The 26,437-nt window shown below is 36.8% G+C and overlaps 2 protein-coding genes across 3 annotated transcripts in view; both read left to right on the plus strand.

Annotated features, from left to right (window-relative positions):
- Positions 1 to 6,019, plus strand: part of LOC149404124 (uncharacterized) — a 66,119-nt gene extending 60,100 nt beyond the window's left edge. The window contains exons 3-4 of the mRNA XM_089607415.1: positions 4,727 to 5,508; positions 5,603 to 6,019. Of these exons, the coding sequence (XP_089463541.1) occupies positions 4,727 to 5,508; positions 5,603 to 6,019 (1,199 nt within the window). The remainder of the gene's footprint in view (positions 1 to 4,726; positions 5,509 to 5,602) is intronic.
- Positions 6,020 to 20,942: 14,923 nt separating this feature from the next.
- Positions 20,943 to 26,150, plus strand: LOC149404125 (polyadenylate-binding protein-interacting protein 12-like). 2 transcript variants are annotated; one of them, XM_089603064.1, is made up of 11 exons: positions 20,944 to 21,189; positions 21,453 to 22,044; positions 22,165 to 22,269; positions 22,354 to 22,398; positions 22,499 to 22,571; positions 22,644 to 22,756; positions 22,874 to 22,933; positions 23,006 to 23,053; positions 23,130 to 23,198; positions 24,858 to 24,919; positions 25,071 to 25,569. In XM_089603064.1, exons 2-11 carry the CDS (start codon positions 21,490 to 21,492, stop codon positions 25,126 to 25,128), a joined length of 1,188 nt encoding a protein of 395 aa, XP_089459190.1. In that variant the 5' UTR covers positions 20,944 to 21,189; positions 21,453 to 21,489; the 3' UTR covers positions 25,129 to 25,569. The 2 variants fall into 2 exon arrangements, with proteins under 2 accessions (XP_089459198.1, XP_089459190.1); XM_089603072.1 differs by lacking the exons at positions 24,858 to 24,919; positions 25,071 to 25,569 and adding an exon at positions 25,848 to 26,150 and having other exon boundaries at positions 20,943 to 21,189.
- The last annotated feature ends 287 nt before the right edge of the window (positions 26,151 to 26,437 follow it).

A 26,437-nucleotide genomic window follows, 5' to 3' on the forward strand; every position in this document is an offset into this window, starting at 1 on the left:
ACTTATTCACAAGCGACAAAGGAGTTGAGGAAATAACAGCTAGAAGGGTAATATGGTAATTTTGTAAATCCGACTAGCTGATGATATTCATGAAGGGTAAACACTGATAATATTCTGTGGATCCACTCATTACAATTAGGTTGAATTCTTGAGAAGAAAATAAATTCATTTGAACCGAGAGATTTTCAGTGTCAACTCTTTAGTGGAGTCAGTTGACATTAAGCTAAACTTGGAAAAGGTTTGTGCCTTTTTGAGTCCAAGTATTTAGCTCAAGCTTTGTTCATTTGGATCCATGAGGTAGGAATAGTTAAACTGGAAGCTAAGTCAAAACAAGAACGAAAATTGTCAAAGGGGTATTTTTGTCTTTTGAGACATAGCATGAAATTAATGTCAATAAATTTTTTGACAAGTTCATTTGATGACTTAATGTCACTCGGCCATATTAAAATAATTGGGCCTTGTGAATTAATTTCATTTCATAAGAATTTTATTGAAAATTCTTAATGGGCCTTTTTCATGTTGTCATGAACAAATGAAGAAGCTTTTAGAAGCTCCTTCTAGAGACAATATGGGCGCCCATAATACCCAAAGAAAGAGAGAATATTTTGTGCATAAATGTATCATGATACTTGCCAAAAGAAAAAGAGGAAACAAATTTCCCAATGAGGGAAACTATTTGGGCGGCCAAGACAAGCAAAGAAGAGGAAACAAATTAGGAAACAAATCCCTTAAGGGAATGGACATGCTGGGCGCATATGGAAAAAAGGGCAATAAGAGATTGCTCATGAATGCTTGGAAAAAAGAGGAAACTCCCATTTGTAAGGCTAACCCTTCTCCTATAAATAAGTCCCTCATTCTCATTGTTTTCTCATTCCACATAAGTTAGAGATTGAGAGCCTCTCTCTCTAGACCTTGTGGCCGCCCCTGTCCTCTCTCTCTCTAGTCAATTTCGTTTTATTGTTTTGGCACCTAGGTCCTCATTTGACCTAGAGTTTAGCTCTGCGACATCAAGACTCGTTCTTAAGTCGTAGTTTTTAAAAGTACCCACTCACTAATTCCTTTAATTTCGAGTGATTTAGTGATAGAAACTTTCATGGTTGCTCGAGGTGCCGAGGAAAGAAAGAGAGACGTGCTGCGAGGGAGACGAGCGTTGCAACTTTCCAAAAGCTTCTCAAAGTTCAAGCTTCAAGAAAGGTTAGTAAACTTCTATGCTCATAATAGTTTTTATTTACATGTGCTTGGTCTTTGTCTAGGTTAGTAAAAACCGTTTTTACTTTAAAAGAAAATTTTTAAAATTCCGCCGCTTAACGAAGCGTTAAACTTTTTCTTAAACCCTAGATCGATTCCATCAAAGATAAGAACAAACCATTTAACCTCTTATGTCTCGAAGTCACTACGTATGAATTGCATCATGCTTACCTCAATCTTGAAATGAGACATGCCATTTCATAGCATACGTATTCTCATTTGAGAAAGTCAGAGTTTGGATTCACTATGTGATTCTTAACAAGACTTATTGGTGAAGTACGAAGTTATGAAGATGTCATGAGTAACTTTGTGAAGTTCTCATATATATGGAATTCATGTACAAGATTGCTGAAATGCAATGTATATCACCTCATGCTTTGTTCCTTGGAATGTGAATAAATGAACTGGCCAGTGTTCAAATTGAGTCATGACTCTTTTGGATGAATCAATGTGACTTGTTAGCTCCTCGTCAATACATTGTTTCTAACTTACTCACAAGTGACAAAGGAGTTGAGGAAATAACAGCTAGAATGGTAAAATGGTAATTTTGTAAATCCTGACTAGCTGATGATATTCATTAAGGGTAAACATAGATAATATTCAGTGGATCCACTCATCACAATATAGTTGAAATCTTGAGTAGAAAATAAATTCATTTGAACCGAGAGATTCTCAGTGTCAACTCTTTAGTGGAGTCAGTTGACTTTAAGCTAAACATGGAAAAGGTTTGTGAACTTTTGAGTCCAATTATTTTAGCTCAAACTTTGTTCATTTGGATCCATGAGGTCACTATCACAAATCATATCGAGTAGGAATAGTTAAACTAGAAGCTAAGTCAAAACAAGAACGAGACAAGTTTTTGAAAAATGTCTAAAGGATATTTTTTTGTCTTTTTGGACATAGGATGAAATGAATGTCAATAAATTTTTTAACATTGTCATATAATGACTTTTTCCACTCGGCCATAATAAGATTTATGGGCCTTGAGGATTAATTTCATATCACGGAATTTTACTTGAAAATTCCTAATGGGCATTTTTCTTATGTTGTCAAGACCACATGAAGAAAAATCTAGAACACCTTCGAAAAGGCTTGCACGTCCAACATGGCAAGAGAGAGACCAATTTTCTGCATCAATGTATAAAGATACTTGCCAAAAGAAAAAGAGGAAACAAATTTCCTCTAGAAGGAAAGAGAGGTGGGCGGCAATTAGGGTCAAGGGAGAAGCAAGATAAAAGAGGAAACAAATCCAAGAACTTGCACCATATACCTTGCACGTACAAAGGGAGAGAATGAAGGACTATATTTGCTCATGAATATGTGATATTTTATAGAAGAGGAAACTACCTTGTTGAAGGTAATTCATCTCCTATAATTAGGGCCCTCATTCTCATTGTTTATTCATCCCACATAAGTTAGAGATTGAGAGCTTCTCTCTCTAGAACTTATGGCCGCCATCTCATCTCTCTCTCTCTCTAAGTTTTCTTTCGTTTTTGTTTTGGTACACTACCAAAAATATGGGATACAACTACAGTTTATTTTTTTTTTTAACTTCAGTTTAGCCTTTTAATGGAGTCTTTTAAGACAGACTACGATCATCTTTTTTTTGGCATATATTAGACTCTAGTCGAATATAAAACTATAGTTAATGACATTTTTTTCTCTACAGTCAATATAAAAAAGTAGTTGTAATTCTCAAGAAATTAAAAATTATGAAAGTTTCACCATTTTAGAGTGGCGGGAAATTTCCCAATAAAATTTGGCATATTTTCACTACAGCCGAATCTAAAAAGAAAAATTAGACGAACTAGCCATGTCCAAACGTTTAGATTGCAAAATAGCCAACCTTTGAGAAACTTTTGCAGAATAGCCAATTTGGGTGAGCTGGCAATTCAGACTTATTTATTCTACCTAAACTACCCTTATTATTTTTTGAACGTTAGTTTTATATAATCTGAAAGAATCAGAATGAAATAGTCAAACGTTGATCCATTTTTAATGCGAGAATAACAGAATCATATTTTATTGAATCAGATTGTTAATGAGATTGGAAAGTTACGTTATATTCAAATTTCAAAAACAATTCAGCGCCTAACCACACACAATTTTTCTTCTTCTTTGATTTCCAGATAATACAGGTTCTTATCTGAAGAGTCTTATTCATCAATAAACACATTCAAATCTGACCTCGTTTTTCATCTGTTCCACCGAAAAAACCAACCCTAAGAAATGTCGATAGAAAATTTGTCTGTTTCAACAATTACGAATGAAGAACTGTCCCTTACAAGATCTTTGAATGACGACTTTTCACTCATTGAATCAGGTATTGAACGATTTATAGGTTTTTGTAATCTGTATTTTATGTGTGATATTTGTACAGGAATTAAAGATCTTGTTTTCAATCATGTTAATTTATGTTAATTCTTGTTCATTTATGTTGACGTTCTGGGGATTGGTGTTTTGTATTTAATCTGTTGTCGATTTCAATCATGTTAATTTCTGTTAATTCTTGTTAATTTCTGTTGACGATCTGGGGTTTGATGTTTTGTATTTAATCTGTTGTCGATCTGTTGACGATTTCAATCCTGTTAATATCTGTTTATTTCTGTTGACGATTTCGATCTGGGGTTTGATGTTTTGATGTTAATATCTGTTTATTTCAATCCTGTTAATATCTGTTATTTCTGTTGTCGATCTGTTGACGATTTGTACGTAGATTAGATGTTAATTTCTGTGTTTTATTTTCTCGTAGTTAAAGTGTTTGAGCGACAATTCATTGAATCGGCTGAAACCTCTTCTTCTATTGCATCATTTCTTGAAAAATCAGATGAATCTGAATCAGTTTTGTATGGTGGACGTGATCTGGCAAACTTTCCGATGAATTTCAATGTTAATGTCAATGACATTTTTATTCGGAAAGCAGATTTGGTAACCGCCATGAAAGTCATAGCTATGAGAAATAATTTTCAATTTAAAGTTGAAAGGTCTAGCCAAACACGATATTCTATTGTGTGTATGAATTCTGATTGTGCATGGAACATGATCGCATCTGTTTGTTCTCAGTCCAAGATATAGGTTATTAGATCGTATGTAAACGCTCACAATTGTTTTGGAAACAATACCCAAGTTCAGAATCATCAGGTTTCATCTTCTTTGGTTGGCCAGTGCGTTAAACAAGATCTTTCAGGCGCTTTGGGAAATAGTTTAACACCCCTGGGTGTGGTAGATATAATGAGGACTCGATTTAAAGTCGAGATTAGCTACTTTAAGGCTTGGAAAGGACGTACCAAAGCTTTGACAGAGATTCGTGGCAAATTTGAGGAGTCTTATTCCCATCTTCCTATCATTGGTGAGATGATTAGACAAAAAAATCCAGGTACAGTAGCAATTTGTGTTTATTTATTTGTGTTATTTTCTGTTTTTTCTGTTTATTTAGGTTTATATATGTTTATTAATTTGTATTTGACCAACTTTTCAGGGAGTGTCACCGAGACAGTAACCGATTATAATGGAAACTTCAAGTATTTTTTCTTGGCGGTATCTGCGTCTATTCGGGGTTGGAACTTTTGTCGCCCAGTTATATCGGTGGATGGTACTTTTTTAAAAGGTAAGTACCATGGAACATTATTGTTGGCTACTGCACATGATGGTGATAACCACCTTTTTCCATTGGCATTTGGAATAGTAGATTCTGAAAATGATAAATCATGGTTATGGTTTATGGAACGGGTTAGATATGCCTATGGTGTTAGGGAGGATTTGGTCATTATTACTGACAGAAATTCATCAATTCCCAAGGCAGTACATCGTGTTTTCCCTGAAGCGAAGTACGCTGTATGCATGCAACATCTGTGGGCCAACGTCAAGTCCAAATTTGGGAAATCGTATATTCAGCCGATGTTTTATAGATGTGCCAAGGCATATACGATCAAGGACTTTGATTATTGGTTGGATGTGCTTTCGAAAGATAAGCCGGCAATAAAGAAGTACTTACTTGATGCCAGGCCGGTGTTATGGTCTCGTGCTCACTTTCAAGGTAGAAGGCATGGATTGATGACAACCAACATTTCTGAATCTATGAACGCTGTGTTGAATGTGGCTCGGGGTTGGCCAGTCGCAGCTCTTCTTTTGAGTTGGCGTTGTCTGTTGCAAAAATGGTTCAACGATAGGAGGGGACTCATCCCCAAGATGGTAAACGGTATCACTGCCCATGCTTTAAAACTGCTTGAGGAAGTCGAGAGCGATGCGCGCAGCATGAATGTAAGTTAACTTGTTAATATTAGTTGATAGAGTACCTTTCTGTTTATTTTTGTTAATGTCTGTTAATGTCGTGCTTTATATCAAATGTTTTCAGGTATTACCGATCAACAGCTTTCAGTTTGAAGTTATTGATGGCATGCGTCATATGGTTGTTGATATTACAGCAAGAACATGTTCTTGTTGCTATTGGCAACTAGAAGATTTCCCGTGTTCTCATGCGGCCGCAGCTTTGTATAGGGTTAATTTAAAGCCAATAAATTTCATACCGTCTTACTTCACTAAAGCTGGATTTGAAGCTGTTTATGCACAGGATGTGAACCCGATAACACATGATGGTGATTGGAATTTGCCTTCACAAGCTCAGATTATAAACCCTCCGGTTCAGAAACGTCAAGCCGGAAGACCAAAAATGAAAAGATTTCGTTCTAAAGATGAAATGAAGAAGCCGTACACTGTCCATTGTGGGAAATGTGGAAAATGTGGTCACAACAAGAGGCGCTGTCCGTCTTAGTTCTTTTAACCTTTTATTGTTTTTCATTTGACATTGTTTTCATTCAAGGATTTGGTTCAATCTGTTTTTGAACGATTGTGTTTAAATTTAAATTGAAGACTTCTTTTAATGTCAAAGTTGGTTCTATAATTCTTGCTTTTTAATCCTGCTTTTTAATATCAAGCAACTACTGGAATTGATTATGTTGTTGCATACCATCATATTAACAAACATTAACCAAAATATATATGCATATTTAGATACAAGTTTTCAATATACAACAACTAACAGATATCATCAGTGTATTTTGGTTAATTTATGTTAACAAGACATAAGTATATTTTGGTTTGTACATTGATCATACTTTATATTTCAATTATACCCAAGTATATTTCTGTTAATATATGTCATTACAACAACGTATTAACAAAGAATTTTGTGTAAATAATACCTTATTGGTATAATGATTCAATATTAACACCATTAACCATATGAAAATTATTTGAATGACATAATCACAATGAATTACCAAAATAAACATGTTAAAAAAAATAAAGATAACCAAAATAACATGGTCTAAAACAAAATATTACGCATATTGTTTAGGAAAATATAACCCGAAAAAAAAACTAAAGTCTTATAATTATTAATCCCAAATTTCTACTTTATTCCTAAATCGAAGGACGGCTGATTGTTGTTCGGATCTCCTTTATCATCTTTTTTGGATTTCTTTTCTTGCGTGTAAGGTGTTCTTGTTGATGGACCTGGCCGAACGGTTCTCTTCTCTCTTTCGGCGTTGACAAGTCGTGGTTCTTTACTGGCGGCTGCTGCTTTATCTTGCAGGCGTTTTGACCGTTTGTAAACCACGGGATAAAGATTAACATTTTGAATGATTTCGTTGGATTGATGGATTTCAGTAGTTAGTTCATCGACAGTGTCATCCATACACAAATCTGGATTGTTATGAATGAAATTGAGCTCCAAGTTGATTTCATTTTCCGTCACCTAACACAGAAACATAGTGGTTAGAAATATTAAAAAAGTATCATGTTAGGAATGCGACTATTACCGGTGGACTCATCATTGGACTGGTTCGTTCGATGTCTTTAACTACTGGAGTTGTAGTTGCATATTCATTAACCTGCATAAACAGAAATAAACATCAATAACATGTTATAAACTTAATTATTCATATACACATTTACATATAAATTAGACATAAAAAGTGTTTACCGGAGTACTCATGTACGAACTTCGTTGCTCACTTATTGGAACCTTTGGAGTTGTTGTGTCACATATATTAACCTGTAGAAACATAGTGGTTAGAAATATTAAAAAAGTATCATGTTAGGAATGCGACTATTACCGGTGGACTCATCATTGGACTGGTTCGTTCGATGTATTTAACTACTGGAGTTTTAGTTGCACATTCATTAACCTGCATAAACAGCAATAACATGTTATAAATTTCATTAGTCATATACACATTTACATATAAATTACACATAAAAAGTGTTTACCAGAGGACTCATGTGCGAACTTGGTTGCTCACTGATTGGAACCTTTGGAGTTGTTGTGTCACATATATTAACCTGTATAAACAGAAATAAACAACTATCACATGACATTCATATCAGTTTTCATATATGTAGAATAGTACAAAAACTTCACCGGAAGACTTGTTTGCTCATTGTTCTGAACATTTGGAGTCGTAGTGTCACTGATATTAACCTGTATAAACAGAAACCAACCTAAAGGTTTAGCAACAACGTTTATGCGTTCATTCATCTAACAATTTTAAGACCAATACCCATTAGAATGCACCGAATTTTACCTCAGGTCCTTGCTCTCGTGCGTAGTTTTCTTTCGCCTTACCACATGTTTTGCACTGTGCATCCTCTAGGTACTTCACTCGATTGCAAAGCCACCGGAACTGATCGTCATGGTCTTCTATCTTTTTCAACAGATGGTGAGTCCAAGTAATCAACTGTTCATAATCTCTAGGATCTTGTTCCGGGAATGGCCGTGATGTGCTCGCGGTGTCCTTTTTCTGAACCCCGTCGTGATTAGGACTTGGAGCGTTCACATCGTCTACGTCTAACTCAAATATTTCGACCTTGTCCAAAATAATAAGTTAATATATTATTCGACAACATGTACGTATATTATATAATTTGTACTAATTTAAACCATCTTACCCCATCGTTGTCAAATATTTTTGTTGACAAATCGCTGAAATTTGGTTGCCGGTTATGCATCCACTTCACCATTATCGGTTTGTCGAACAAACAATTTTTTGAGGTAAAACCATCTTCGCCAAAGCACGGTATTATCTCGTAAGCCCATGCTATTAATGCAAATACTAATCCATTAACATCGTAACCAGTTGTCTTGCCCACAAAACTCGAAGACCTTTTGAAAGTGTCACGTAAGGCATTAAAACTTTCTCTGCCCCATGGATATGATTTGAACAGTTCCGGGTTGTTTGCCAGCTCAATGTGATTGGGGTCGATCCCCACTCCAGGCTGTCTCGGTAGCACAAACGTGTCCAAGATGGCTAGGTTCAGCAATGCAACCTTCTCTTCATCACTTCATTCCAAGGGCGTACGTAACTTCCTTATCAAAGTTCCCACCTTGCGATCTTCAATAGTGTTGAAGTACTTATCTAGAAGCACGTTTTCAATTGGAGGTCTTTGTAGATTGCCGGGAATATCGTCACAATTCAGGCCTGTATATTAACAAATATACACGTACATAAATACCAATTAACAGGAATACACAGACATATATACTTTCACAAAATGAACAGAAATTAACACTAGCACGTACCAGTTACTTTCTGGAATTCTTTAATTGTGAATTCCTGCAAGTGTCGTCCAAAACGGAAGCATAGACATTGATAATCATCCCCAACAACTTGACGCAATATCAGTTGATGAACCAAAGCCTTAGGAAACACGTTTCCGTTGAAGTTAAGAAAGTCTGCAAACGGACCTTCATTAAACAACTCACTTAGCTTTTCAGTGACTAGTTGTGATCTAACTAATCCCATCACTTCTAGCTTTGAATGTGAATGGATTCGTTGTCCGGGATCCCACATCGACTTATCCACAACATAACTTCCAGGCTTTACACAGAGAACATATACACGTCAATTAACTTGGAATCCAAATATAATGGTTTCTGAATTTAGGATGTTCATAATGTTTACCACAATGTTTGAATTTTTCTTCCCTGCTGGTTCTTTATTTTTTCTCCTCACCGCCGGTGATTTCTTTTTCGCGCTCGACCTGGTCTTCATGTTCTGTTCATCACCATACATACAAATTAACATATATTAACAGAATGAAACATTGATTATCATACAAAACCATTCACAGAAACTAACATATATACGTACACTAACATATATACCTACATTAACATATATTAACAATTAGTATCCACATATTCTAACATAGTCTGTCATTAACCCAAATTAACTTGTATTAACAAGTAAATATACTCACAGTTAAAAACCCAAATAATAGCGGTTTCATTATATACCATAATTAACGATTATATATCAAAGGGACTGTGTTCTAACACAAATTACCCATTAAATCGGCATAACTAAGAAACTCATATTACCCTCACCGATAACCATAAATCACTTAAAAGTTACAAAAAAACCTTAAACGAGAAAAACCAAACCCAAACAACCCAAATTATCCCATAATAACAACCCATTATAGGTCGATTGCCATTCGTTTTTTTGTTATTAACTTAAATCAACCACCGCAGAAGAACAACAACATAAACCCCCAAATTTTTCAAACAATACACTTACCGGTTGTTTCGATCTCATATCCTTGATTTCTCCCGTATTTCTTCGTGAATAACGTCGCCACCGGTGGAGTTGTTAACAAGAATATCTTCAAAAACAAATCCTCCCGTAAAATCGCTGGTCTCGCTTCAAATTTTTTTGTTTGACTTTGTTTTTGAATTTTTTCTCGGGGAGCCCGAAGCTGTGGTTGCGTCTTGCTTGGCATTTATCAAGCCGGATTAGTTGGATACGCATTTATCACCGTGTATTTTTTTAGTTGCCATTCATTGATTCAAATTTTATTTCTTTCTTGTTTTGGACGCTGGAATTTGATTTGATATTATTTAAATGAAGGGCAAATTTGTATTTTTTGACCGTTAATGTGGTATATTAGCTACACATTTAAAATAAACCAAAACTTGGCTATTTTGACAATTACAACGTTTGACTTTGTTATTTAGCTCGGGCTCCCATCTAAAAAAGTAGTGGTAGGACTATAAAAATAAAAACATTTCAGCATTTCACCAATTTAAGATGGGAGGGAAATTTTCCATTACAAATTTGGTTTTAGGCGGTACACCAAAACTTAAAATTTTCTAAGTATAGAATATACACTAGATTAAATCTCTAGCCTCTCATTCAATTCTCTCTCTCTCTCAATCAATCTGATATCTGATTCATGAGAAAAAATAATAACACAAGCAAAAATAATCTGATTCAAACTCAAAAACCCTAAATCAATGCAGATCCAAACCAAAATTACCAATCCGACGAGAATTCAACACTCTTCCACCACTGCCTCACTGAAACCCCCAAACCTAGAGACGAAATTGGTCTTCGAATCAAAAGCACGAAGAAACCCTAAAAGTTCAGCCCTGAAATTCGAACAAGACAGGGAAGAAGAAGAAGATGGACTCAGAGATCGAGGCCAAGAATAGTTCGTCTTTGACAGCTGGGAGTAGGCTGAAGAGCGCGCACTCGAGCAGGCCCACGAGGGCCCAGTCGGGCCGATCGGAGAGCGAGAACGCTGTTTATGTAACAAATTTCGCTTTCTTAGGTCAGTCTCGGGTTGATTTTCGGCCGATCCAACTAGGGTTGCTTATAATTCTGTCTTTCTGCTGCACTTGGGTTTTTTAAAATCTTCGATCTTGAAATGTGGTTGGTTTTCGATATGTCTTCTCGTTGTTGATGGGTTAATTTGGTTCCCTTTGTACTAACTCTTAGGATATTAATTTTTTTTGTAAATGTAGCTGTAGATTTTCGTAACAAGCTTAGATGTACCTTGATTCTGCATGTTTCCATAGCTCGTGGAAAAGTACCAATTTTTTGTAGGGACTCCTTGTTCTTAAGGGAAATTCGTCGTGTGCTTGATATCCGATATTCAATTACTTTCAATAAGTCAGAAATACACTTGCAACAAATATGTTAGTAAATCTTTGTATTATTATTTTTCTGATAATTTGCTCTTACTGGGCATTGCTTGTAAATTGAAAAGAAAACCCGAACCCTGAGATAGTCTCATTTTTTTCATCATAAAGTTCGATGCTTGATCGTTTATAACATCATAATCCTTACCTTATGTTTCATTTTCATACTTTTGCAGATTAGTTGTTGATTTGCTTGGTTGATTTGGAGGATAATTTTTTTTGATAAAATTCTTAAAGTTGATGGCCTCTTTAAGCGTAGCTCCTGGTTCCAGGGCAGTAAGAGAATCCAGCGGGAACACAATTGGTGTGACAGATTGCCTGAGGAGATGAATGACATGAAAATCAGATATGACAAGGTTCGCAAAGCATCGCTATAAGTCTGTTGATTTTGCTGTACATTTTGCAAGTAACTTAACATGTCCATTTTCTTCTGGGTAGGAAATGGAGGCAACCATCGTTGATGGCAATGGGACAGAAACATGACACATTATTGTCACTACAATTGGCGGAAAAAATGGCCAGCCAAAACAGGTATATCTTTAATCCAACTTTTCCTACTTTTTGCTGAAATCCTACACTACACTATGATCAGGGATTCGATCTTGAGAAAAGAGCTTTGCCAATCTTTCACCTAGCTTAGCCTCCCCTCTTTTGAGAGGGACTAAACTTTTGGTGATTGATTATTGGTTTTCTTTTTCATTAATTCAGGATCTCTTAAATAGAACTAGGTTTACAACTTTATGGGCCGGGCCCAAAATCGTAAGCCTAGTTACATAAATAAAACCCTAATTGATTATCTTCTAGAAGGGAGGTTCTGCTAGAAGAATAGGGAAAAGATGCGAGGGAGATTTTGTGTCAGATTACCGAATTGCTTATCAACATCACGATGCATCTTTTGACGCCAGAGCATAAAGTGCTCACCGATGCAGAGAAGGAAGAAGTCCTGGACGTATACAACATTCAAGAGAGCCAGGTTTTATTCCTAACTCACAACAAATAGTGTCATCTCAATATTAGGAGAAACAAATTCGAAAACATATTGAGTCCAGTTCCTGTGATCATATCTTGACCGAGATTTTTTGCTTGTTTATGTATGAATTTTGATGAATATGAACAGAGGTGGCTCAACCTATTCAGACCTTTGGGCGATAAGGAAAACCAAGTTTTTATATATATCATATAATGAACAATAAAGACACAATATTCAAATAATTTCTCTATAATTTAGATTACAATTAAATTATATGATATAGTGATCTTAATATCAATAAATAGCGTATATATAAAACACGAACTTTGTTTACAAAATGGGAATGATAATGAAAAATTAAATTGGCAAGAGTTTTGAATTCATAAACTAGCATATGGAAATTAATTAGTGTTAGTGACATCTAATGGAGACCCTGAATTGAACTCTACTTTCATTCAAACTATTAGGGTATTTGAGTTTGGTGGTGATTTGCAGATTCCACGTTTGTTGAAGAAAGATGCGATTGTGAGATATTTTATCCTGTCTCATTTATTGGGTCTGATTGTTATTTTTGTGAGTTAAGATGTAGGGTCTTAATTGATTGTGTATTTGTGTTCATATTTTTTACCTTCTTAATCTTCGTTTGATGCTCGTTCTTGGATTTAAAGATGATTTTGGTGTTTATGTATGTGTTTGATGTTGAGTGTGTACGGAGAGCTGCAGGGTCTGAACAATATATCCTTAAGTGTTTGGCGTGAGGCTGTGGAGGAAAAGGATTGAGCTTTCTTTCTTCTTCATCTTCAACGAGAGGTAAGCAATCCTTAACAAATCTATCTCTCGGGTCCGATTTTAGGTTGTGAAAATTAGGGGGTAAAATCATTGATAAAATGACTCACGGACAATGATAAAATGATACAACATTATATTATTTGTCACATTATTTTTGCAAGTTAAATTTTGTTGTGATGATGACTCCTCCTCAGATTTAGCTTGATCTAAACATATTATGCAACAATGTGAGTGTGTGTCTTGGGAGCGGCTGCAACAATGTGCATGTTGTCACTGTGTGCTTACTGCAAAGTGAGTGTGAATGAGTCTTAATTTGTGAGTATGTGTGGCTGTGTGTTTGCATGTCTGTGAATAGATAAGACGAAAATAAAATGTCCATGGAGTACTCTCTATGGACCTGAGATATCAAAAATAAAATTTGTGTATGTGATAGAAGAATCTAATAATGTCTTAGGCACTTGAAACTCTTAGTCCAACGGCTTTATGAAATTGTAACTTCAGCTAGAGTTTTTGCCTTTCTATTTGGTCTCCTGATTACGGATCTGGTTTGACACCTCTCTCTCTCTCTCTCTCTCTCTCTCTCTCTCTCTCTCTCTCTCTCTCTCTCTCTCTCTCTCTCTCTCTCCAGGTTACTTGAATTTAGTTGAGGCTAGTTCAGCAGCGAGACAAGGCAGTTAGGTCTTATTCGACTGTACCACGACACGAAACGAGCAGTGGCGCTGAGAACAATGGCTTCAGTTTTGTCCAGCGACAAAGGAGAGCTGCTCAGTTTCCTCCACTCACTACATATTCATATTGTCTGTGCGAATATATGTTCGCTTCTGAGAGCGACTCGAGGTCCACAATGGTTTCCCTTGTGTCGGGCTCTTGTGATCAGCCTTGGACAGATCGCTCGGGTCTCTTGAGGTAGCAAACAAGAACTTTGTTATCATTATATATGATCTATTTCTTGTAATGATTTTGTAGTGTCATAGGTTTAAGTATAATTTTCATTGTAATTCATGACTTGGTATTTTTTTATGGCATTGGTTTAAGATTTGGGTATAAGATTGTATTTAATATTTTTTATTTGCTATATTAAATTATAAATAATTAAAATTGGTGGGATATTATATGTTGTTTTGTTGTATTTTTAATTTATTTTCTATTTTTAATTATAAATGTTTTTTATTTTATATTTATATAAATAAATATTTTTATTAAAAAATTGCTTTACACAAATAAGATGGAGTCTATATTGTTAAAATATAATTTCATACATATAAACTACAATTAAAAAATGTAGTCTTCAACATAAAAGACTGGAGTCATAGGCAAATAGATAAGATTCCAGTGCAATAGATGACACAAAAACACAGTAGTCTGTTCAACTCAATTAATTATAACTACTCTTTAAAGCTGTAGTGTTTATAGACTCTCAACTTGAACAACTACAGCTAAACAATGTAGTCTTTAACAGAAAAGACAGGAGTTATAGGCAAAGAAATAAGACTCCAGTGCAATAGATGACACAAAAACGCCGTAGTCTGTCTAATTAAATCAATTAAGACTACTTGTAAAAACTGTAGTGTTTTTTTCTTATGTAATTGAGTTATATATATAACTACATCATAACGTTGTAGTATTTACAGATGAGACTAGTAAGACTACATCTATAAAATGTAGTTATATATTTTAACTACGGTCTTATAAAACAGATACACTATGGCCAAAAACTGGAGTCATAATCAAAGAGATAAGACTCCAGTGCAATAGATGACAGTCGGTAAACTGTAGTCGACTTAAAATGACTACGGCGTTCGGCAGTAGTTAGAGGCCAAATTTCTGGTAGTGTACCCAGGTCCACATTTGACCTAGTGTTTTAGCTCTTCGACTTTGAGACTTGTTCTTGAGTCGTCGTGTTTAAAAGTGCCCACACACTAATTCCTTTCTTTCTCGAGTGATTCTTGTGATAGAAACTTTCGTGGTTGCTTGAGTTCCCGAGGAAAGAAGAGAGACGTGTTGCGAGGGGAGACGAACGTTTCAAGCTTCCTAAGGCTTATTAACGTTCAAGTTTCTCAAAGGTTAGTAAACATTTAATGCTCATTAATAGTTTTAATTTATATGTACTTGCTCTTTGTCTAGGTTAGTAAAATCGTTTTACTTGTTTTAAAGAAAATTTTTAAATTTCGCCGCTTGCTCGAAGCGTTAAATCTTTTCTTAACCCTAGATCAATTCCTAACATTATATAGGTACGGCCTAATGACGAGCAACAACGCAGAAAAGCTTCGACAGCAAAACAAGGAATGCTAGAACATTTCCCATTACGACGTTGCTCGAGTTTATTCGATTCACACTCCAAACTTGGTTTTTCGAACGAGAAGAGATAGCGCACAAGTTGAACACAAAATTGACACCAACATGGCAAAATGATCTCGCACAGCTAAATAATAAGGCACAGTTCGTCAATGCGTATGAGCTTGGTCGATTTGAATGTCATGTCAAAGACACAAGAGGTGATTTCGATGTAGACCTTATGACGAAGATATGCACTTGCAGACCACCACAACAATTGAATATCTCGTGCGAGCGTTCCATCGCAACAGCCCAACATCGAAGCATCGACGTGTACTCGTTATGCAGTGACTTTTATTTGAAGGAGACGTGGATTGAAATGTACAAGGAAACCATATATCCGGTTGGCAATAAAGATCAGTGGAATGTCCCGAATGAGATAAAAAAAACATGAAAGTTGCAGAACCAGTTGAAAAAAAGCAAGCCGATCGACCAAAGAAAAGTAAACAAGGAAGAAGAAGGATTAATCGATACTCATCTCAAGGCGAAAATGTTGTTATCCAACGAAAATGCGAGAAATGTGGTGGTAGGGGACATAACAGAAAGACATGCACTTGAACGGATTGAAACTTTAGACGTGGTGTTATTTTTGTTTTTAACTTTAAAACTTTAACGTTTATTTGACTTACATGTTATTTTCTTTAAAAACTTTAGACGTGGTGTTATTTTCATTTTTTAAGTTCAAAACTTTAACGTTTATTTGAGTTATATGTTTATAAGGTACTATTAAAAACACATTCAATCAATACTCAACAAACCATCTCGATAATATGTTTATAAGGTACTATTACATACAATACCAAAAAGATGTAAAAAAAAAACATCCACAAATACAAAATTACGGGATAAGCATTTCGTAGAATAAGTCGGCGCACCATTTCTTCCGGAACGTTCTCATATGCACACTTTGGAATGTGTCAAACGATTCGTTCAGTAGTAGGTGCTTGACATACTTCGTTGCGAACATCCCGCAATCACCGCTACAAAACAAAAATAACTTGAAGTTAATATACAAACTTGTGAACAATAACTTGTAAAAAAAACTTGTATAAAATAAGTTGTAAAAAAAACTTGTATAAAATAACTTGTCAAAAAAACTTGTATAAAATAACTTGTAAAATTGATCAAAATCTAAACATGTCACAAACTTTAAACTTGTAAAAAAGTTTACATGTTTACCTGTAAGAACATTGTGGGATCGTTTGATCGACTAGTCATGTTAGAGGATGGAATAAAATTTCGCCCCGTTCAGCTACCGGTACGACATGCGATGGTCGTTGAGAAACCACCTATGACCATAATCTTAGGCAGTGCTCGAGTCCAATTATGCATAAATAAACATTTTAACAGCCAATCAATAAACATAATAATCTTAATAACTATAAATAAACCTAATAATCTTAATAACCATAAATAAACCTAATAATCATAATAACCATAAATAAACTTTTACGTACCTCCATCATCTCATTAAAGTCCTTATGATTACCCGTCGTCTGCACGAGGTCCTTATGGCAATCGAGGACGGTAATGGTACACTCCTCGATGTCGACCCAAACTGTGAACCAATGAAGATTCTTGTAGTTCACGACGACCAGGATCTCGCGAGCACCCGTCCATGGCAAAACATCGGCGTCCATGTACCAGTCATCGGGGTAATGACCGCCTTCATATCCCATTCCACGGGCTCGGGCACGGGCTCGGGCTCCATCCCCAATTTGATGACCTTCTTTTTGTTCTCTTCTTCCTTCATGAATCGGGTGTACACGTGCTGGACCCACCGACAATCCGTGATTCAGACGTCTTGCCGATACCCGTCGAGCGCTCGTTGGTGAACCTGAAGCATGCTCAGTATGGCATCAATATGTCGCGAAATAAAAAAAAACATATAACATTACTATAAATTAAAAGGGAATGCAAATTATAACAAATAACGTACTGAATCGTTTAGCCATTTCGTGGACCCCAACAACGTCCCAAAGAACTCCGAATCTGCGTCGCGAGTCTTCAAGCGAACAGAACCCAAGAATTTGTCGTTCCACTTTGACGTCCGCATCCACTTCATGAAAGGATTAAAATCCTTTTCCTTCGCGTCCTTCAATGGGTTGAACGCATGGATCCGCTTTTCTGCGTACTTCAGCTTCGTCGGATCTAAGAACGCGTCCCAATGCGTCGTCTTCAGTCGCACCTGCTGCTCTGTGTATGTCGGAGTTTTTTGTGCCCTTCTATTTTCCTTTTAAGCGGGGTCGCGAGCGGGAGTTGTTTGTCTGGAACGTCTGAACGACGAGGAATCGAAGACGATGCAGAAGGCCTCTGGGAAGACACCGACCTTTTAGAAGAACGCTTCGATGGAGACGTCTCCCTTTGAGATGAAAAAGTAGGCGGCTTCTTCGACGACTGGCGCTGGGAAGAAGACGGCGCGGGTGATGAAGACGCTGACTTTTGAGAAGACGAAGGAGGAGGAGGAGGAGGAGGAGGAGGAGGAGGGTTTCGACGACGACGACGACCTTCATCTTGAGTCGTGGGAATATCACCCCCAGACAAGCCCGTAACGTCCGTGAAGACGACATTCAGCCTCTCCCACATGCGAATCTGCAAGTCAAAGTAACAAAATATGTCACAATATGAATTCAATTTAAACTTAACTCTAAAACTTAAATTAAATTTAACAATTTAACTTCAAACTTAAAATTTAAAACTTAAAATAAAAATAAACTTAACTTCAAACTTAAAATCAATTTAAACTTAACTCTAAAACTTAATTTAAATTTAAACTTAATTTAAAACTTAAATTCAATTTAAACTTAACTCTGAAACTTAAATTAAATTTAACAATTTAACTTCAAACTTAAAATTTTAAACTTAAAATAAAAATAAACTTAACTTAAAACTTAAATTCAATTTAAACTTAACTCTAAAACTTAAATTAAATTTAACAATTTAACTTCAAACTTAAAATTTAAAACTTAAACTAAAAATAAACTTAACTTAAAACTTAAATTCAATTTAAACTTAACTCTAAAACTTAAATTAAATTTAACAATCTAACTTCAAACTTAAAATTTTAAAAATAAACTAAAAATAAACTTAAAATTTAATTTTATACCTGTCCCGCCTGATTCGCTCGATTCTACGCTCATTCGTGTTAAGAGCGTGTAAGACCATCCCCAGCGATTGTCGTAGTTCTTCTCACATTTCCCGCGTTATGAAAAACGGCTCGGGAACGTCGGGCCGAGGGGCCGTTGCGGGCCTCGAGCCCGCTTTGGGAGCGGGATACTCGGCGAAATCGACACCAGGGAAAGGAAGTGGGCGAGCTTCCGGATTGGCACGACGAACACGTGGAGCGTCTGACACGTGTTCATCGTCGGAGTCTTTGACGATGACATCGGCCTCCTCCGTGGCAGTCGCAACTCGATCTATTTCTTCATCGATATTGACGCGGCTCCGTCGCATCTTCTCCCTCGACGTCAATCGCATACAGACATTTGCTCGTCTGTGTCTCGAGGAGAGTGAAAAATTATTTCTCTGCTGCCCTTGGTCTCAGCATCTGAAGAACGCCCACCTACAAAACCAAAAACAATTATTAATATTCCAAAATAATGGGACATAAATTTTATAAAAGTTAAATAACTTGAAGTTACCGTTTTTTTATTCAAGACGGTCTCGATGTCTTTGCCCATTATCGCAACGTTGCTGGACCACGAATGCATTCTGGGCATGCGAATACCTTGGTTCGACCCGAATCTCATCCCGATCTCTGGGATAGCCTCATACACTCAGTAATGAAGGGTATGAAGATTACCCATCAACGTGTACTTCGCCTCTTTTTGAGCGACGTCCGGCTTCTCCTTCAACTTCTTCACCAACGTCTCGTGATAGTGCTTCAGGTTCACCCGAGGCTGAAATACGTCTCCGACCAACTTATATTTCCCCACGGCATCTTGAAGAAGAATGGGAGGTCTTCAACGATGTACATAAATTTCTGCCACCTTTCCCCGATGACTTTGTTGGCCGGCTGCCCCAGAAGAAAGCCATACACAAATAGCACAAGCCCGAGCTTCAACGCATCGTCTTGGGTCTGACATATGTTGAACGCCGAGATCAATGCGCGCGCTCAACTTGCACCTGAGGATGCCATTCAGGTGTTTCGTGATCAACCTGTCGCTCTTGCGCTCCTCTTATTCGGCCTTAGACTGGCCTTCTTCGTAGCTCAACCCATAGATGCGGGAGTACTTGAGGCATCCGAATCCTACTCGTTTATCGCCTATTTCGAACTATATCTCTCCGCGTGTCGTTGCCTCGATCTTTCGTTGAAGAAGAGTATGTGCGAGCACCAGAGAGAAACCGAGTTCGCTCTCCGTAAAAAATTGCTCGAACTGAGTGCCGATTACTTGATCATTTATCCACGTTGTAGATATAGTTCAAATTGTCCTAAATAAAAGACAAAATTAGGTCAGAATCACAAATCATCATATGGCATCGTACAACATCGTATAGCATCGTATGACAAAAAAATTTGAATTTTTTTAAAACCATCGTACAGTATCATACGACATCGTACATCATCGTACGATATCGTATGACATCGTACGACAAAAAACTATGAAAAAAACAAGACTTATCAAACCGCATCGTACGATACCGTATGACATCATACAATTGCATGAATGTCATTGTACGACATCGTACGAAGCATGATTCTCATCGTATTCCACCCCAATTTCAAACCCTAACTTTCTAAATCCGATCCAAATCAGCTCAAATAACCACAAATCAGATAAATACTCAGTCCTAAACCATATTCTAACTATTTCCGAGATATGTAACAAGAAATTACTTGAAAAATTACCTTTTTACTTGGTTTTGGACCTCGGGATTTTTTAGTTCCACCACCGCCGGAGTTTGAAGCATCTCCATCGTGCGCCCATCGTACGCAATCGTACAATTTCGTCTCACGTCGTGCAGACTCGTATAGAATCGTATGGAATCGTAGATGCTCGTATCGAATCGTATTGGGTGACGTGGGTCGAGTGAGATAGAAAGAGAGAGAGGGAAATTATTCAAATATTGGATTTAGGGGTAGTTTTGTCTGGTTTTGGTATAAAAGTTTATTATTGGATATTTTATTAAATTAGAGTCTAATCTGGATATTAATTCAATTATTAAGCCAAATTAATGAAATTTCTCAAAGAAAATAAGAGTTAGAAGACAAAACATATCAAGAAAAACAAGAGACCTGATCGCACAAAACGTCAAAATACATTTGTTTATTAATCATGCTATTGTTTAACATTCCAAAGCACGAGGGCAAAGCAAAGGGAAAGAAGTTTCCGCTGCAAATATACCCGGAAATAGAAAACAGGCCAGCGTTAAGAAATGACCAGAATACCCCTACGCAGAGGCCACTCTTGCTCGTAGTCGCCAGCTCTGGTGATGCCTGCACCCACTTAAATCCAAACAGTACGGATATGCAGGGCGTGCGCGTGCGATCGCAGGATCGCCAATCAGTGAACCAGTCACCTCACGCCACGTAGTCACTCTCACGCGCGTCACTATCGCTTCTCATGTACGTGTATGCATAGTATCATGTTTTCATGCTTCCTTTTGTGTGTAAAATATAATGTGAGAGAGCTCTCTAATTAGCAGAATCGGAACAAAATATTTGAAAAAAAAAGGAAAAGATTTAAAAAAGCGAACATCTCTCTCTCTCACCCACACTGAAGCTCAATTTTTTTTTTTTTTTTTTTTTTTTTTTTTTTACGTATAGAAAGAAGAAAGATCCGAAGAAGAAAGAGAAAAACCTCTCTTCGGTTCGGTCTCATTCAAAGGTCACTGTTGAGAGGAAAGAAAACAGAATAACATCACTGTAAGAACTTGGTTTGTTATTTTAATTTAAGAAGATGAAGAAAAAATGATCTTTCCGAGTATTATAATATATTCCCTTAAAAATTATTATTCTTCATATTATTATATTTATTCTCGGCGTTATTTGTTGGCTTCGGTTGTTGATTCATCGTTTGTCATTTTCCTTCTTAACTAAACATAATTTCTGAGAGCCTGTTCGTTTTCTTCGACGAATTTGAGGTTTTTTTTTAGAGGCTCAATTTGTCTGTCTTCAAATTTGACCAGAAAGCTTTGGTGAAGAAGAGAAAGGAATCGGTGTTCGATGACGGTGGTTGAGAATGCCGGCGTGGAACTGGGGAGGTCTACGGTGGGCTCGGCCGTACCGAATCAGACCTCGGACATGACTCATCCACCGTCCAATCAGGAGCCTTCACAGGACGGCGAAACGATCAACGGCCAGGATGATCAGGCGAAGCTCGGCCAAGCACAACACCTTTTCGATCATCATCAGCTTCGTCATCATCACGGTCTGAACGATCAGAGCCTCAATCTCTACGAGAAGGTGGCGGCAGAGATCGGAGCTCACCACCACAACCTCCTCCACCATCGACGACAGGTATCCGGCGGCGGCGATTTTCCGGCGGGCGGAGATGATCACCATCAGCATCTTCATGACGCTGGAGAGAGGTTCAATAGGGACATGAGAGAGTTGTCAGAGCTGTTCTCTAAGCTGAACCCTATGGCCAAGGAATTTGTCCCTCCTTCTCTCTCAAATGGAAACAACCGCCACCACAGCATGTTTAACGGCGGCGGAGGAGGCTTTTTCCCTAACAACGGCAACAGAAATGGTAACGCCAATGGTTTCGCTGCTGGCCGGGTAGAACTCTCTCTCTCTGGACATTTCATTCATGACTTGTGATTTAAGGCTGTTATGATCATTCTTAGGGTTTTTTTCTGGATGGACAAAATAAAAAGGACTAAGTGTTTTCTTTGGCAGAGGAACAACCAAGGAGGGAAACGGCGGATAAATAGCAGGACGAGCATGGCACAGCGAGAAGATAGAATCCGGAGGACTGTGTATGTTTCGGACATAGATCAGCAGGTAAGCCTTTCTCTGCCATTTTTTCAGAACTCAAGACTAATGTGGCTACTTTTGTATATTTATTTTTTTATTTTCGAGAGACAGGTCACTGAAGAACAGCTTGCAGCTCTATTCATCACTTGCGGACAGGTAATGGTCTTTGTTCCGATACTTTTAACACGAAAATATTTATGTGTATGCATGCATAGTTCCCCTTATGTCTGTATTTGATTTCATTGCAATGGTGAAGGTTGTTGACTGCCGAATTTGTGGCGATCCAAATTCGGTGCTTCGATTTGCCTTTATTGAGTTCACCGATGAAGGTGAGCTTTGTTTGATCTTGTTGAGCGTCCGTGTATCTGAATCTGATTCTCATTGTCTGTGTGATTTTGTAGAAGGGGCAAGGGCGTCTTTGAGTCTGGCTGGGACAATGCTGGGGTTTTACCCTGTCCGCGTTCTTCCGTCTAAGACGGCCATTGCGCCCGTTAACCCAACGTTCTTGCCTAGGGTATTGAACCTCACTGTGCCACTTTGTTGAGCTTTGGACTTCTTAAAAGTCATTTCATTTTGGAAAGTTGGTGTGTCGTTCTAGCCTCTTCAATGGTCCTCGTGTTTCATTCTGCAGACTGATGATGAGCGTGAGATGTGTGCGAGAACTATTTACTGTACTAACATTGACAAAAAGGTATGATTGAACTTTTCTCAGACTTTTCTCTGCAGAACTTCTTTCAACAGTCTTGTTTCTTGTTCTCTGTAGGTTACTCAAGCTGATGTTAAACTCTTTTTTGAATCTGTCTGTGGAGAGGTTTGTACTTTTCTCTAAGCTTTGGAATCATTCTTTCTTCAAAGCGTATAAACCCGATAAACCATTTCTGGGGCAGGTTTATCGCATAAGGCTGCTCGGAGACCATCACCATTCTACTCGTATTGCCTTTGTTGAGTTCATAATGGTATTTTTTCCCCTTGTTTCTTGCATTTGGTACATTAATTCTCGTTGAATAATAGTTTTGACGAGAATACTAGGTGAAAAGCTTTGAAGCCATATCGTTTCGAAATCCTTTGCTGTGTCCATATAAAACATTGTGAATCCCTCAGGTTGATATTAGCGTGGTTGCCTTTGGTGGAGGAAAACATCCTTTCTTAAAAATTTAAATTATTCCTTTTATGTTTTGTTTTCTTCTCTATTTTTGGTGAGTTTGAGGAGGTGGCTCAAGAGTATGAGCTATATCCCGGAAAAAAGAAAACAAAATAAAGACTAATTATGTGAATGCTTGCTGAGGTCACTGGTTCTTTCACAATCCTAAAGTTTATAAAAAATTCCAGTACTTTATGTTTTGTTATGAGTTTTTATACGCTTGGAATCCTGAATCTACTTATGTATAGTTCATGTCTCTAAATGCTGTTCAGTTTTTTGTTGAGCACCCTTAACGGAATTGCCTAGGCTTTACATAAAACAATGCATAGAAGGAGGGCTAAAGCTGCCACATGTAGTTGGCTGCCTCATTCTGTCCGAATACTGTCTTAGTTCCATATTTAGACCTATACTCCACCATTCTTCTGAGATTTTTTTTAGTGTCACTGACCAAGATTAAACAAGAAATCAAATAATATTTGGTATCTTAATGTTTGTTTAGTCTGGAAGATGAAGCATTCAGAACCTTAATTTGCTGCGAATATTGCTATACGTGATTATGAAACGTGAAGTTTTGCTGGTATTTTTTTTTCATCAATAGTTTATTTTAGTCTGTCTGGTGTGGTTAGAGTTTGCTTCCCTTTATTCCGTTTTACGGTATGTGTTGTACGTTGATGGATTTGTGTTTTATTAGTAAGTTATGTTCCTTGTATGTGATCATGGAAATGAAGAGAAATTAAACTGGTAGAATATATTTTGTTCTTAACAGCACCATTTAATAGTATCATGTTGTAGATTTATAATGCTAGCTGAGAGGGATTAGTTTAGCGGGTTGATTTTGTTGATTACTCCAGCTTGGTATAGAGCTTAATTTTTCCAGAAACAAGATCCCTTACCATCTGATAAGTATGAATTTCATGCTTCTCGAAGATTAATTAAAATTTATGGGCCAAAATCAAATATACAAAAAACTCGAGCTGTTCTCTCGTTGTAAAGTTTTGTTGAGAATAAACATTCACCTAAAAAGCTCGTCTTAGGGGGTAAAAGGATCTAGGTGGCCTCTAAAGCCTTACCCCCTTAACCCTTGCCCAGAGGTTTATTGGACAACTTTTACGCTTAACCAGAGAAAAGTTTAAAAGTTTCACTGTTTCCCTTCTTTCCACCACCCACCTTGGTTCCTTTGGTGGCAAATACTTTAATTTCTTCTGCAAATTCTCTCTCTCTCTCTCTCTCTCTCTCTCTCTCTCTCTATATATATATATATATATATATTAATACCTAACTCTCTAGTTACACATGGTCTTTAGGTTAGCCGACTTATCTACTGAAAACAATAGTTTCTAGCTGCAGTCAGATCTTTTATCTTCTGAAACACCTAATCATGAATGTAAATCTCAAAATCTAGATTTAGGATCTTAAACCTACATTTTGTGTTTAGAAATCTTATCTTTTTGAAATATGATGTATTATGTTATAGGCTGAAAGCGCAATCGCTGCTCTTAACTGTAGCGGTGTGGTTTTGGGTTCATCGCCAATTAGGTAACATTTCATCACTATTTTACCTTTACCCTTTTGAAGTAAACATCATTCTATCTAGTTATTTAAAAAAAATAATGAAAAGAAGTCATTCACCATAAATAAAAATTGTAATCGGTTCTCTGAATCAATGTATTCTCTTATAAACAAACAGGGTTAGTCCATCGAAAACACCGGTCCGCCCTCGAGCACCTCGTCTCCCAATGCATTGAATCACAATGAGCTAAGAGAGAGAGAGAGAGAGAGAGAGAGAGAGAGAGCCCCGAGACTTTTTTTGGTTTTACAGGATCAAAAATATGTTAGCATAACACACCCATGTAAAGATGTTTTTTTATGTCCCTCCGGTCAGTCTGTTTTATATCTTAAATATATAATATCTATATATACCCACGCACATCTGACTCTTGGTTCCCTGCTTGGGGTCTTTTTGAATTATAGGAGGGTAATGTTCATTATTCTAGAATTATAGGGTTCTTGTTGGCCGGAACATCCGAGGCTTTGGACGTTTATGTGTACTTCCAATGGGATTTCTCCCTAGATTAAAAAAAAGACTTTATCAGCATTTTCTGACCGACTATCCGTGTTCTTTCAGGGAAAAATATTTTAGCCTCTTGTTTACGCTGTATATATGTTGGCCATAATTAAGCATTTAGTTTATTATTATTATGATTTATCCTGCATTTAGTTTATATTTGTTCTGTACGTGTAAATTAGTTATAAGTTAGCTAGTATTTTTAGATATAAAATTGTTTAAATCCCTGAATATCAGAAATCAGATAGTGTTTGTTAGTCAAGATATTTTGCATATATACGCAGTCAGAGGTGTTCAATTTCAGTTCTAATTATATAAGTATAACTAATTCAATTAAAATGGTATCATAACCATTTTATCTCTGAAAGCCAATTAACATGGCAAAGATGGCTATGACAGGAGCCATTAACCGATCGTCGGAAAGCTCAATCCCCACCACAACTCAGGCTGCTCCATCAAATCTTCCAATGCACAACCCTCCACCGTTGCAGATTACAGTTCACAATCTAACAGGACTAATTTTTTGCAATGGTAGTACCAGGCCCGGCTTAAGTGTAAGGGTCCTAAAGCCTTTGCTTTAGGCCCACACTTAAAAAAAGGCCTATTTTGTTTAGATCAATAAAATGACATGTTTCTTTTGGCAGAAAACGTGAAGTCTTCTCTGCGTAGTGACTTATTGGATCTGTGTGATTCATAAAATGCTCACATTTATTATATCTTTTTTCAACTGTGGACAAAACAATATATCACGTCTCTTCAAATTGGGTTCCTTTTTTCATTTAGTTTTATCAAAATTAAGATTGGGCTTTAATGCATATGTCAAAGTTGATCCGTGTTAGCCAATTTTTAATCAATAGTCCAAAAAATGACTAGTTAGTTGTTTTATTTTATTTTTCTCACGGGAGAGGATGTTGGGAGTATAATATTTTAAACTTTAATGAGTTGACAAATTATATAAAGATTAAAAAAGTTACTAGTATCTTTTATCA

This window comes from Urtica dioica, chromosome 2 (assembly GCF_054948205.1).
Source record: "Urtica dioica subsp. dioica isolate 48M chromosome 2, U.dioica_male_clone48M_v1_H2, whole genome shotgun sequence".
NCBI classification, from domain to species: Eukaryota; Viridiplantae; Streptophyta; class Magnoliopsida; order Rosales; family Urticaceae; genus Urtica; species Urtica dioica.